Source organism: Nerophis ophidion, linkage group LG14 (genome assembly GCF_033978795.1).
Source record: "Nerophis ophidion isolate RoL-2023_Sa linkage group LG14, RoL_Noph_v1.0, whole genome shotgun sequence".
Classification (NCBI taxonomy): domain Eukaryota; kingdom Metazoa; phylum Chordata; class Actinopteri; order Syngnathiformes; family Syngnathidae; genus Nerophis; species Nerophis ophidion.
In genome coordinates this window covers 31,306,150-31,319,244 of record NC_084624.1, presented here as the reverse complement: position 1 = coordinate 31,319,244, position 13,095 = coordinate 31,306,150, and the positions used below count along the sequence as shown (strand labels likewise).

At 40.9% G+C, this 13,095-nt stretch overlaps 1 protein-coding gene across 22 annotated transcripts in view; it reads right to left on the bottom strand.

Annotated features, from left to right (window-relative positions):
- Window positions 1–11,375, bottom strand: part of kif1ab (kinesin family member 1Ab) — a 59,759-nt gene extending 48,384 nt beyond the window's left edge. For 13 of the 22 annotated variants that reach the window (XM_061920395.1, XM_061920400.1, XM_061920399.1 and 10 more), the window contains exons 1-2: window positions 11,098–11,375; window positions 2,387–2,570 (exon numbers count right to left, since the gene is read on the bottom strand). In XM_061920395.1, coding sequence (XP_061776379.1) covers window positions 2,387–2,492 — 106 coding nt within the window. In that variant the 5' untranslated portion in view covers window positions 2,493–2,570; window positions 11,098–11,375. Of the gene's footprint in view, window positions 1–2,386; window positions 2,571–10,960; window positions 11,038–11,097 lie in introns of all 22 variants that reach the window. The other 9 variants (XM_061920404.1, XM_061920410.1, XM_061920413.1 and 6 more) reach the window with 2 other exon arrangements.
- Window positions 11,376–13,095: the final 1,720 nt, after the last annotated feature.

Here is a 13,095-nt window from a genome sequence, read left to right as displayed (position 1 = left end):
TTTCCACGCTTAAATTAGCACATTTGATTCTATTAATAAGGTGTAGAACACAAATGGTCCCTATTTGTGGCATCCTGTGTTTTATACAGTATCTCAGAAAAATGAGTGCACACCTCACTTTACAGTAGCAGCCATATTGCAGTACTTTAGTGTAGTCTTGCCTACAGTCTAGCATGGTATGGTAGCATTGTGGTCTGGAGCTGCATGTGTGCTGCCCACACCTGGAAGCTGCAGTTCTGAGCCCGTACTTTGTTAAACTGGATTGCTTACACAAAACATTGACACGGACATATTTTGGACATCATGCATGGTATGGTAGCATTATGGTCTGAGGATACATGAGTGCCGCCGACACTGGGGAGCATTATGGACATTATGGACGCAATTTGGTTGTAAGCATGGTATCTAAACAATCAATCAAACAATCAAACTTATATTTACAGAGAAACTAGGTGAAGAAACACTATCCCCACAGCCATGGCTGATAATCCCTCATTCGGAGGATTCCCTCTGAGGAACGCAGCAAAGTAAAAATAACAAAACATGGAAAATAGTAAGAACCATGAGTTGGAATAAAAGATAAAATAAAAATGATAATATAATGAAGATTAAAAAAAACATATATACAGTGAATATATAATTAATAAATAGAACTAAATACAATCTAGCAAAACCTAGCATAACCAATAAAATAAAGAGTATAGTTCAAATGATTTAAATAAAATTCATAAATATTAGATAAAAGCCACATCAAAATGGTGAGTGAGTTTTAAGCGTGCTCTTAAAAACATGAATGTTCTTTGCAGCCCTGAAGTCCTCCAGCAAGCTGTTCAATAGCATAATAGTGGAAAGATGACTTCCTGTGACTTTGTGTCCTGACTTTTGGAATAATTAGGAGACGAACATCCGCAAAGGTTCATAGAGTAAAAGCATATATAAAGGATAGGAAGGCCCAATAGTAAAAAAAACATTTATAAACCATAAAAATAACTTTAAAATCTATCCTGAAACACACAGACATAATAGTCTAGGGATGCATAAGGGCTGAAGACACTGATGAGCTACAGTTCCGATTCCCTCTCGAGGCAAACAAAGTCTCTGACACAAAGTATTGACACTTTGGACACAATTTGGGCATCCAGTATGGTATGGTAGCATTATGGTCTGAGGGTGCATGAGCGCTGCCGACTCTTGGGAGCTGCAGTTCTGATCTCACCCCTTGGGAAACTGGGTCGCTTGCACAAAATATTGGCATTTTGGGCACAATGTGGACATGAAGCATGGTCTGGGGATGCATGAGTTAGGGAGCTGGGATTCTCAGCCGCTCTGATTGGGAAACTAGGTTGCTTACACAGCATATTGAAATTTTGGACATAATTTGGACATCAAGCATGGTATGGTAGAAATATTGTTTGGGGATGTATGAGTGCTGCAGACATTGGAACAGTGGTTCTGATCCCCAACCGTGGTGAACTGGGTTGCTTTAACAAAATATAGACATTTTGGACAACATTTGGACATCAAGCATGGTATGGCAGCATTATTGTCTGGGGATACATACTGTAAGTACTGCAGACATGGGAGTTGCCTTTCTGATCCCCAACGATAAGAAACGGGGTCACTTACACAAAATATTGACATTTTGGACACAATTTGGTTCAAAGCATGGTATGGTAGCATAAAGATCTGGGGATACACGAGTGCTGCAGACACTGGAGCTGCGTTTTGATCCCCAACCTTGGTAGACTGGGCCACTCACACAAAATATTGACACTTTGGACACAATTTGGACATCAAGCATGGTCTGGGGCTTACTTTGAGATGTACCCACTTGTGTTGCCAGCTATCAAGGCTACAATGGCTGTGTGTTGCCTTGATTTCAGAAGGACTGTATATCTATACTGCTATACACTGACTACTTTACAGTATATCTAAGTTTACTTGCACACAATCATAACCAGATGCAATAATGGCAAGCTAATAAGCCTAGGTTTACATCTTTGGCTAAAACTAGGTCATTTAATAACAAGCACAATGTTGTGAAAGGCACCCTTCCTATTAGCTGACCACGGTCTTCTACTAGAACAATGCAGCCTTGTGGGTCTCTACAGTGATGAGAGAAAAGAGCTATGATGGTGACTTTGACTAAAGCTTTTGTTTGCTTGGCCAGTGTGTGCGTGCCTCCGTGCCAGCTCTGTAGTTGCTGCAGGGCTGAACTGTATTACAGATGAATAAATCAAATGCTACGCTAATGTGGGTATCAACAAAGTACAACTTTCGTAAAATTATACAACAAATAAATGGAGAGAAAAACTGTACACCCCCACTACATATAGAGTACAATAATGTCAGGTTGTCAACATTACAATTCACAAGTCACACTCACTTGTTGTGTTTCCTGACATTTGAATGATGCATTTGCTGTCCTTGGCCATCTCCCTGGAGTTGAAGGGTCTCACCCTCACCGCCACTTTCACCGAAGCCGCAGCCATATTTCAGGTGGCTGCGGAAGTGGGCGGCGGCACTGAAGATCCGTGCGGCTAAACACACACGGCTAACGCCAGAAGCACCTACACAGGTAGATGAGGAGAATAACCAATAACCATTAATGTGCCATCAAGCAGAAGGGAAACATTAATGTTGTTATAATAACAAATAATCAATATTGATCAAGGTGGTAAATATATTAGCTGTATATATATTAAAATTAGGACGGCGTGGCGCAGTGGGGAGAGTGGCCGTGCGCAACCCGAGCGTCCCTGGTTCAATTCCCACCTAGTACCAACCTCGTCACGTCCGTTGTGTCCTGAGCAAGACACTTCACCCTTGCTCCTGATGTGTGCTGGTTGGCGCCTTGCATGGCAGCTCCCTCCATCAGTGTGTGAATGTGTGTGTAAATGGGTAAATGTGGAAGTAGTGTCAAAGCGCCTTGAGTACCTTGAAGGTAGAAAAGCGCTATACAAGTACAACCCATTTATTTAAAATATAGTGTATGAAGGCTGTAACACGAATTTATTTAATGAGGTCTCTAAAAAATGGGTTGCAAAATTCCGGGAATATTCAAAGTTGGAACATTTCCATGGTAATAAACGGGAATATATGGGGATTAACGGGAATTAATGAGAATAAACATTGAATGCAACATGCTAGATCCTGCAGCATGATTTTTAGCCAAACAACCTGATTTAATGCAAATTCAGTTTAAATTCAATCCTTCACTGTGCATTCCTCGGTCACATGTGCAGTGCATTCTTCCATCACATGCACAGATAATTCCCAGCATGTTACACACTACAGCAGGGCTATTGAGGCCACACTATTTGAGTCCTTTTTTTGATTGATTGATTAATTGAAACTTTATTAGTAGATTGCACAGGATTGCACAAGGACTTCATCCAGTCAGATAAGTTTTGATGGTATTACTGGGATAAACATATTTGATCTTTGGTATTTAAGTTTAATAGAGGTGTAATTGCTTGTTACTATATGACTGTAGACTACTCCAGCAAACTTCCACTCAAGCTCGCAAGCTGTTCCTGTACTTGTTAAATGATGTTGGAGCCAATATCTCTAGCTAGCTAGGTTTATGTACCACCACAGTCTCATAATGAACCGAAACTATTTATCCATTAGCCGTGATGATAATTTTCTGTATGTTAAATCCGATTCATTTATGCTAACAACATTAGCGAACCGAATTTACCTTTTTTGTGATCTGCAAAGTTCAACTAGCAAATACCACATCAAAATGTGTCGTTACCTCTGCATTCTGTTCTGCTAGCCATTCTGTTTTCATACAAGAATGTAGGTTACAGTTTGATTTAGCATGCTGATTGAGTGTTCATTTATTCATCTAGCCTATTTCTATTCATTTGTCTATCAGTAAAATATTTTAAAGACTACTCCAATTGTTTAGCTGACTATTTCTATCTGTGTGTGGCATGGCATTAGTGTTTTAAAAGAATACATATATACAAAGAGAATAATGCCACGTACACCATCTGATGTGTGGAAACATTTCACCCCAACCAATGTAGGCGGAAAGGCTGTGTACATTTGCAAATACTGTGCAAAGAGCTACGACAAAAATGCCACAAAGATGCAGCAGCAAATAGACAAGTGCCCAATAATATATAAAATTGTATTTCCCCATTAATTCCCATTAATTCCAATGGATGGTGTCCAACTTTGAATAATCAAAAAATGGTCAATATTTCCAAACTTCTCAAGCTTAACTTCCGGTGGTAAATTTCCGGAAAGTTTCCGGAAATTTACCGCAAACTTTCCACCACTTTGCAATCCTACCTATTTTGAACATTTTTTGTACAGCAATTGCATATTTCAATGTTTCCCCAGGGACTGCAAACTATCAGTGGTAGTGGGGAGCCAGCAGCGGGGATAGACGACGCCATTGTCTACTCTAATATGCATAGTCTGCCATGACGCGGTGTTTGTTGTTATGTTATGTTATGTCAGTGGTCCTCAAACGGGGGTACGCGTACCCCTGGGGGTACTTGAAGGTATGCCAAGGGGTACGTGAGAATTTTTTTTAAATATTCTAAAAATAACAACAATTCAAAAATCCTTTATAAATATATTTTTTGAATAATACTTCAACAAAATATGAATGTAAGTTCATAAACTGTGGGGGAAAAAAATACAACAGTGTTGACGGCTAGATTTTTTGTGGACATGTTCCATAAATATTGATGTTAAAGATTTATTTTCTTGTGAAGAAATGTTTAGAATTAAGTTCATGAATCCAGATGGATCTCTATTACAATCCCCAAAGAGGGCACTTTAAGTTGATGATTGCTTTTCTGTGTAGAAATCTTTATTTATAATTGAATCACTTGTTTATTTTTCAACAAGTTTTTAGTGTTTGTTATATCCATCCATCCATCCATTTTCTACCGCTTATTCCCTTTCGGGGTCGCGGGGAGCGCAGGCGCCTATCTCAGCTACAATTGGGCGGAAGGCGGGGTACACCCTGGACAAGTCGCCACCTCATCGCAGGGCTGTTTGTTATATCTTTTTTTCCAAATAGTTCAAGAAAGACCACTACAAAAGAGCAATATTTTGCACGGTTATACAATTTAATAAATCAGAAACTGATGACATAGTGCTTTATTTTACTTCTTTATCTCTTTTTTTCAACCAAAATTGCTTTGCTCTAAAAAGGGGGTATTTGAATTAAAAAAATGTTCACCGGAGGTACATCACTGAAAAAAGGTTCAGATTAGAACCACTGTGTTATGCTATGTTATGTTGTGTTGTGTTGTGTTGTGTGTTGTGTTGTGTTGTGTTGTGTTGTGTTATGTTATGTTATATGTCATGTTATGTTATGTTAGAGTCTCCAAATTTGTCCAATACGACCAGAAAAAGTCACTAGATTTGTCACTGGTCCATCTTTTGAAAAATAAAAAGACTAGACTAGGTTCTGATTACGTGCTGAAGTTGGCAACGCTGATATCTCCTGCTGTCTTATTTTCTGGCAGACAAGGTACGTACGGTGTGTTAAAAAGAAGAGTTTCAAAGACAAAATAGTCCCTTTATAATGTGTTTAGGCGCTTTGGCAAATAGGTATCGCAAAATATATCTGTGGCGGTCCACCACAAATAAATAAATGTGTGAGAAACACTGTATTTGGCAACAGTAGCTTTGTTATGTGACAATAGAAATACAGTACCATGCTAACATTTCATTAGACTGGGTTCCATTTAGTTATTGTTATGTAATGTAGGAACCTTACAGACAAAAATGCAGTAAATGTGATCTTATTTCAGATTTGTTTTGCGTTCATATTCCAAAAACACACGTTTAAACATATTAGCAGTTTAACCCACATCTGATCCAGATGGTATATTTGGTATGGTACAGTATGGTATTACTTAATTTTCAACATGCAGACAGTTACAATACAGTACATCACTTACTCCCAATTGCACATTACAAAATGTCCGAAAAGGAGTGAGAAGCAGAGTTTATTCAATGCTAACCCTTTTACTTTTCATAGAAATTGCTAAAACGTGTTTGTTCACTTCCCATGGTCAATCCTTAGCAGAAACAAACAAAAAAACAAAAACAGTAATGAATGGTAAATTAAAAAATATCAACGTTCTCTTGAATAAATAATTCTGTAAGTTGTGAGTCACATAATGAGAATAAGAGATGAGATTTTTTTTAACATGACATTTTGACATTATAATATGCTAATATCTGTGTTTAATCTAATTAGGCTGGGTTCTATGTAGTCATTATGTTTTGAAGGAGCCCAGCAGACAAAAGGGACAAAATTGACCAGGATTTTACAGTATTTGACAGTATTATTTCACAGTGATATGTACTGTAACCTCATAACAAATGACTGTCAATGTCAAATGTTTTTGCTTTACTGTTTGTCGATGCAGCTAAGTACTGCTAAAATTTCCTGTTGATTGATTTACTTGACGTACATTACGATGATAATATTATTTGCCAAGTTTGAGTGAATAAATGAGTAGCATATCATTATTGTTAGTTTCGATCTTTCCAATTGTGTACTGACTTACAAAATAAAAGACCATCCATGTGGCTGCTTTCTTAATTTTTTAATTGTGCATTTCTCAACCTTGTTTGAAGAAAAAATATTAACATTGTTGCTTATAATGTCAAAAGAGGTGACGCATGGGGATTTTAGCAGTGATGTGATCCCCTATATCAGTGATTCTCAAACTGTGGTACAGAGGCTCTATCTAATGGTACGCCAAATAATCACTTAGTCAAACATTGTGTTACTGTTCAACTGTGTGTAATGTTACAGTTGCCAAAAATATCAAATATACTTGTTAAATAAGACCTGTGCCTTGTTTTTATTAATTAATTATACCTATTTCGCTACCATGTTTTAATGTTGGTAATATACTAAAGGTACTAAGAAATTAAGTTTATTTGCTATGAGTTTTAGCCTAAAGGAGCGGCTCTACATTGTTTATGGAGAAACATAATGGAGCCTGAAATTAATACTGTGTCAGTCAGAAAAAATATAGGCATTTGTAATCAGTATTAAAAGGCATTCTTTACATTTTGGCAGTGAAAAATCATTCGATATTAATCGGCATTGTGGGGGAAAATTGGCGCTACATAATAACAGCCGGGCTTCACGGTGGGAGAGGAGTTAGTGCGTCTGCCTCACAATACGAAGGTCATGCAGTCTTGGGTTCAATCCCAGGCTCGGGATCTTTCTGTGTGGAGTTTGCATGTTCTCCCCGTAAATGCGTGGGTTCCCTCCGGGTACTCCGGCTTCCTCCTACTTCCAAAGACATGCACCTGGGGATAGGTTGATTGGCAAAACTAAATTGGCCCTAGTGTGTGAATGTGAGTGTGAATGTTGTCTGTCTATCTGTGTTGGCCCTGCGATGAGAGGGCGACTTGTCCAGGGTGTACCCCGCCTTCCGCCCGATTGTAGCTGAGATAGGCGCCAGTGCCCCCCGCGACCCCAAAAGGGAATAAGCGGTAGAAAATGGATGGATGGATAATAACAGCCGTTAGGGTTTTCTAATAACAAGGGATCTAATTAATCACTATTATGTACGTTACAACCCCGTTACCAACATGTTTGATGTACCGCTACTTTTGATGTGTACAAGACAGCTTTGCACGCGCATGCACGGTACTATTACTACACCGTGGGAATAATGAACATTCAAGAAAGTGAGAATATTGAACATTTAATAGTGATAGTCATCAACAAATATTATCCTACAATACCCCGTTTGTGGAAAAGCAGAGACATCGCTATTGACGCACATTCAATTAATTTAGCATTTAATTAATTACCAGTGAAAACAGTCCGCAGGCGTTGTCATCAACAACCTCCTTCCAGTCCGCAGATTATCAATGCTGAGTTCATTAAAACAGCCAATGACTGCGCCCTCGCTGACATCATACACTTGGCAACAGGCACCACTTTTTAAAGCAGGGGTGGGCATTACGTCGATCGCGATCGACTGGTCGATCTCGGAGGGTGTGTCAGTCGATCTCAAGCCAGGCATTAAAAAATGTACATAAAAATGAGCAATCATCAATCATACCAAGACTTCACTTTCGTCAGTTGTTTGACATTCTCGGCACCGGAGGATCTTGTGAGATGACGCTGGCTGCTGCGAGCTCATATTTAAGAAAAAAATCACTAACAGGGCGGACGCAGAGAAACACATTTTATTTCTAGAGACTCCGTACCTACTGTCAAAACTCTAAAGACCGACTGCACAGTTCCTGTCTTCACCATAAAAGACCTGTTTCATCCTGCCTGTGCTAACAAAATAAGAGTCTCAGAAAGCTAGCAAGCTACGGAGTTTGATGCCAATGTGTTTCTCCCCCGCCCTCAGCGACCGCTTTCTCACTTGCTTGCCCACCCGCACACTCACTGACGTCACTCACCTGCTGCCAGACATTAAAGGGCCACACACAAATGCTACTCTCATAACAAAGTGTTTAAAAACGAGTATGCAAGTTGGACAAATGAGATGCCAAATCCAACCACTTTCATGTGGTATTGGACAGAAAGGAGGACTTTTTTTTTCCTCCATTTGAAAATGCGGACGTTATCAGCACCACTGTCTAATTCCAATCAATGCAAGTCATCAGAATCAAATACACCAACTTATATTCTTGTCTTCATGAAAGAAAGGAATCTATGTGTGTTAAACATGCTTGTATTATCATTAAACACCATTAACTTGTTAACAAAAATGTCTCTTTCATAAATAAATAAATATAAATTGTAAATAGGAATGAGGTAGATCTCCTCGACTTGGTCAATTGAAAAGTAGCTCGCCTGCAGAAAAAGTGTGAGCGCCCCTGTTTTAAAGGCACACACTCATGCGCTCTTCTCTCATGAAACATCTCTCAACTGCATATACCAGATATATGAAAGTTTAAAAACAAAAAAAACGTATTAACTACTTTCCCAAGTAATTTATTACTACATTTATTAAGATTTTTTGGGAAAGTAACAAGTATGGTTTGATGGTATTTGTATTGCTCCATTTGTAGTGTAATAATGTGTCAAAGTTATTTCTGTATTATTATTTGTGTTATGACAGACGCTCAGTCTTCCCTGCCTTCATCTGCGGGAGCACTCGGCGGCTCCACTCTGAGTGCGTCCACACGCGCCACATCCGGACACGCCCCCTCGCGCGCAGCGCGGACCGCTCACACACACAGCTGGAGACGATCACCAATCAAGACACCTGGCAGTGATTACGGACGACAGAATAAAGATTCCCGCCGCTGAACCCTCGTCGTTGGAACGTTGCTATTGCTTGCAGTAAGCCTCACGTATCTGACTCTCACCAGCGATTTATTCCTGTGCTCGTTTTCCTCCTGCCTTGTTTGTGATCTCCTTCGTCTCTCCTTCCTTCCACAGCCCCTGTCTCCATTCCTGCTGCCATCCTCTCTGGAACCCTGATTTGCTCTCCTGGATCCCCGACACATTGCCTGGACTTTGGACGCTCTCTCCTGCCCCACGACCACGCTCGGACACCGGATTGCTTTTGCCTTCTCCCTCTGGTTTTGGACGCCACCATCCAACACGCACGACAACATTCCTTACGGTATTTCCATATGTTAATTCCAGCACATAGTTCACACTCAAACACATAGTAGCATACACATCCCACGTAATCATTAATTACTCAATAAATATTGAGTTGGACTTCCACTGTTGTGCCGTCTCCTTCCACCCGTCTTCGTCCTACCAATTTGTTTCATTAACTGCTTCTTTGCTATCACTTTTACCACCATATTTGTACATATCCTATTTGCTGATGTTGTGTTTGTTGTTGTTTTTGTTGTCGTCTCTCTGTCTTATCCCCCTGTTGTCCCCACAATTTGTGAAGTGAATTATATTTATATAGCGCTTTTTCTCTAGTGACTCAAAGCACTTTACATAGTGAAACCCAATATCTAAGTTCCATTTAAACCAGTGTGGGTGGCACTGGGAGCAGGTGGGTAAAGTGTCTTGCCCAAGGACACAACGGCAGTGACTAGGGTGGCTGAAGCGGGGATCGAACCTGCAACCCTCAAGTTGCTGACACGGCCGCTCTACCAACCGAGCTATACCACCCTCTTTCTTTTTTTTATCCCCTCCTGCTCCGGCTGGCTGCACCAAATAATAATACAAATCAATTTAATAAAAATAAGGCAACAAGAAAAGCATCCCACATTTCTCTTTTGTAAAGTAAATTTGTATAGCCGATATGGGCATGTGTACACCAACAATATGATTTGCCTGAGAAGATGGACAGGACAATAAAATAAAAAATAAAAATACACCGATATGACTGGATATCCGGTTCAATAAATGGCCGGTTCGGCTATGTCCGTTTAATGTTGGTTCCTCCCACTTCCAAAGACATGCACCTGGGGATAGGTTGATTGGCAACACTAAAAATTGGCCCTAGTGTGTGAATGTTGTCTGTATATCTGTGTTGGCACTGCGATGAGTTGGCGACTTGTCCAGGGTGTACACCGCCTTCCGCCCAATTGTAGCTGAGATAGGCGCCAGCGACCCCAAAAGGGAATAAGCGGTATAAAATGGATGGGTGGATGGATGGATGGATGGTGGAGCCAAGTGTTTTCTGAAGTGGTATTTAGTTATAAAAAATAATAATAGTAACGTTAAAGCACTACATGCTCTATATGCTAAAAATGTATACACTTATCACATTATCTGCGCAGAATAGGGCTAGGGTGACATTTACAGCTTGTTCTAGATGCACTGCCTCTCCATCTTGCCGCACCTCAAAACCAGGCCGCGTAAACACAGCCAAATCATCCATAATAATAATAATGCATGTGTCCGCCTGGCAATGCTTGGTAAGCATTAAAAACGTGCCAGGGACAAAAATATAATGTTTAAGGCACACATTTAGCCGATATGTATTTGATCTTTCAAAAGCAAAAAGGGACAACATACGCTCTGACGCAGCAACCATTGACGTCTTCACATCCACACAAGGCCTCGGCAGACATCGTCACGCAAAATAGATTCACCTTAAATACAACAAATAACTTTAACTAATATAACACTGGGGGGGAAACAAGTCGATTTACCTCGATTGAAACCAGCACCAAGGTCCGCTGCCGTTCGCCGTTTTACCAATGTTTAGTCCGCCTGCCGACAGCCTCCCTTCCCGGGACGTGTGCACAATCGCGCCTGGGGAAGGAGAGATGGAGGGAAGGATGGAAGGAGGTCGTTACTCCGCTGTCAATTACTCGAGAAACTAGAGACGGTAGTGGGATGAAGAGGAAGAGGGGGAGGAGAATGGGAGCGGGTGAACACGACGACGTTCCATCGACTCCGCCTGTCAGTCTAAAAGCGGGGGGGAAATGCAAAGGGTCGCTGATGACATCAGCAGCATCAGCACCAGCAGATGATGCAGCAGCACTCAGGAAGGGGAGGAACACAAAATAAGCCAGTAAGAAAACATTGGGGCTTATTAAAGACCTATACTGAAATTAGATTTTTTTATTTAAACGGGGATAGCAGGTCCATTCTATGTGTCCATCCATCCATCCATTTACTACCGCTTATTCCCTTTCGGGGTCGCGGGGGGTGCTGGCGCCTATCTCAGCTACAATCGGGCGGAAGGCGGGGTACACCCTGGACAAGTCGCCACCTCATCGCTGGGCCAACACAGATAGACAAATTCTATGTGTCATACTTGATCATTTCGCGATATTGCCATATTTTTGCTGAAAGGATTTAGTAGAGAACATCGGCGATAAAGTTCGCAACTTTAGGTCGCTAATAAAAAAGCCTTGCTTTTACCGGAAGTAGCAGACGATGTGCGCGTGACGTCACTGGTTGTAGGGCTCCTCACATCCTCACATTGTTTATTGTCACGTTCGGAACACATTGTGATGCGTGGGGATGTCAACTCAAGATGCACTGGACCAGACAAGCAAGTTAGCAGGTAGGAGCTGGATTTAATATATAAAATGATAAGAGAACACTGATGCAAAGACAAAAGAAAGCCGGGGAGCTAGGCTAACACTAGCACTGAGGTAAAAGTCCAAAATGGCACGCGTCGAGCGCCCAAAAGCTAAGGCGGAACTTAGCAAGCCAAAAACAGGACCAGATCAGCGAACGTGCGTGTTGCATAAAGCAAGTGAAGAACTCAGACCGAACAAAGGGAGGAGGCAGGTATGAATACAGAAATGGTAATCAAAGACAGGTGTGCGCCGGGCGTCAGTGCAGGTGGAACAAATGAAGTCGCTATGGTGACGAATACAAACTAGGAAGTGCACTAACTAAGAATTGGAAGAGTCAAACCATAAACAAGAAACACAAAAGACTCAAATATAGACAAAAGATGTGATCCGGGAATCGGATCACAACAGTTTATAATGTGAGCCTCCAGCAGCAAGAGCTATTCCGACCGGGAAAGCGACAATTTCCCCATTAATTTGAGCGAAGGTGAAAGATTCATGGATGAGGATATTGAGAGTAAAGGACTCGGAAAAAAAAAAAAAAGTTACAAAAAAAAAAAGGAGATTGCAGATGTTATTACACACATTTACTATGATAATTCTGGAAAATCCCTTATCTGCCCATTGTGTTAGTGTTTTAGTGAGATTAGATAGTACCTAAAGTCGGAGGGGTGTGGCCACGGGTACGTGTGTTGACCCAGTGTCTCTGAGGCAAGTCACGCTGCTGGAAGCTCCGCTGATGTCGCCGGTAAGAGCAAACTTATTACCACAATTTTCTCACCAAAAACGGCTGGTTGACATTTGGTCGCGATCCATGTTCGCTTGACCGCTCTGATCCATAGTAAAGCTTCGCCTTCGGGAATTTTAAACAAGGAAACACCGGCTGTGTTTGTGTAGCTAAAGGCTAAAAGCTCCCACCTCCATCTTTTTACTTCGACTTCTCCATTATTAATTGAACAAATTGCAAAAGATTCAGCAACACAGATGTCCAGAATACTGTTTAATTATGCGATTAAAGCAGAATACTTGTAGCTTGGATCGGGCTGGAAAATAATGTCCGCTACAACCCGAGACGTCAAACCCACGCGTCATCATACGAGTCATCATACCGCGACGTTT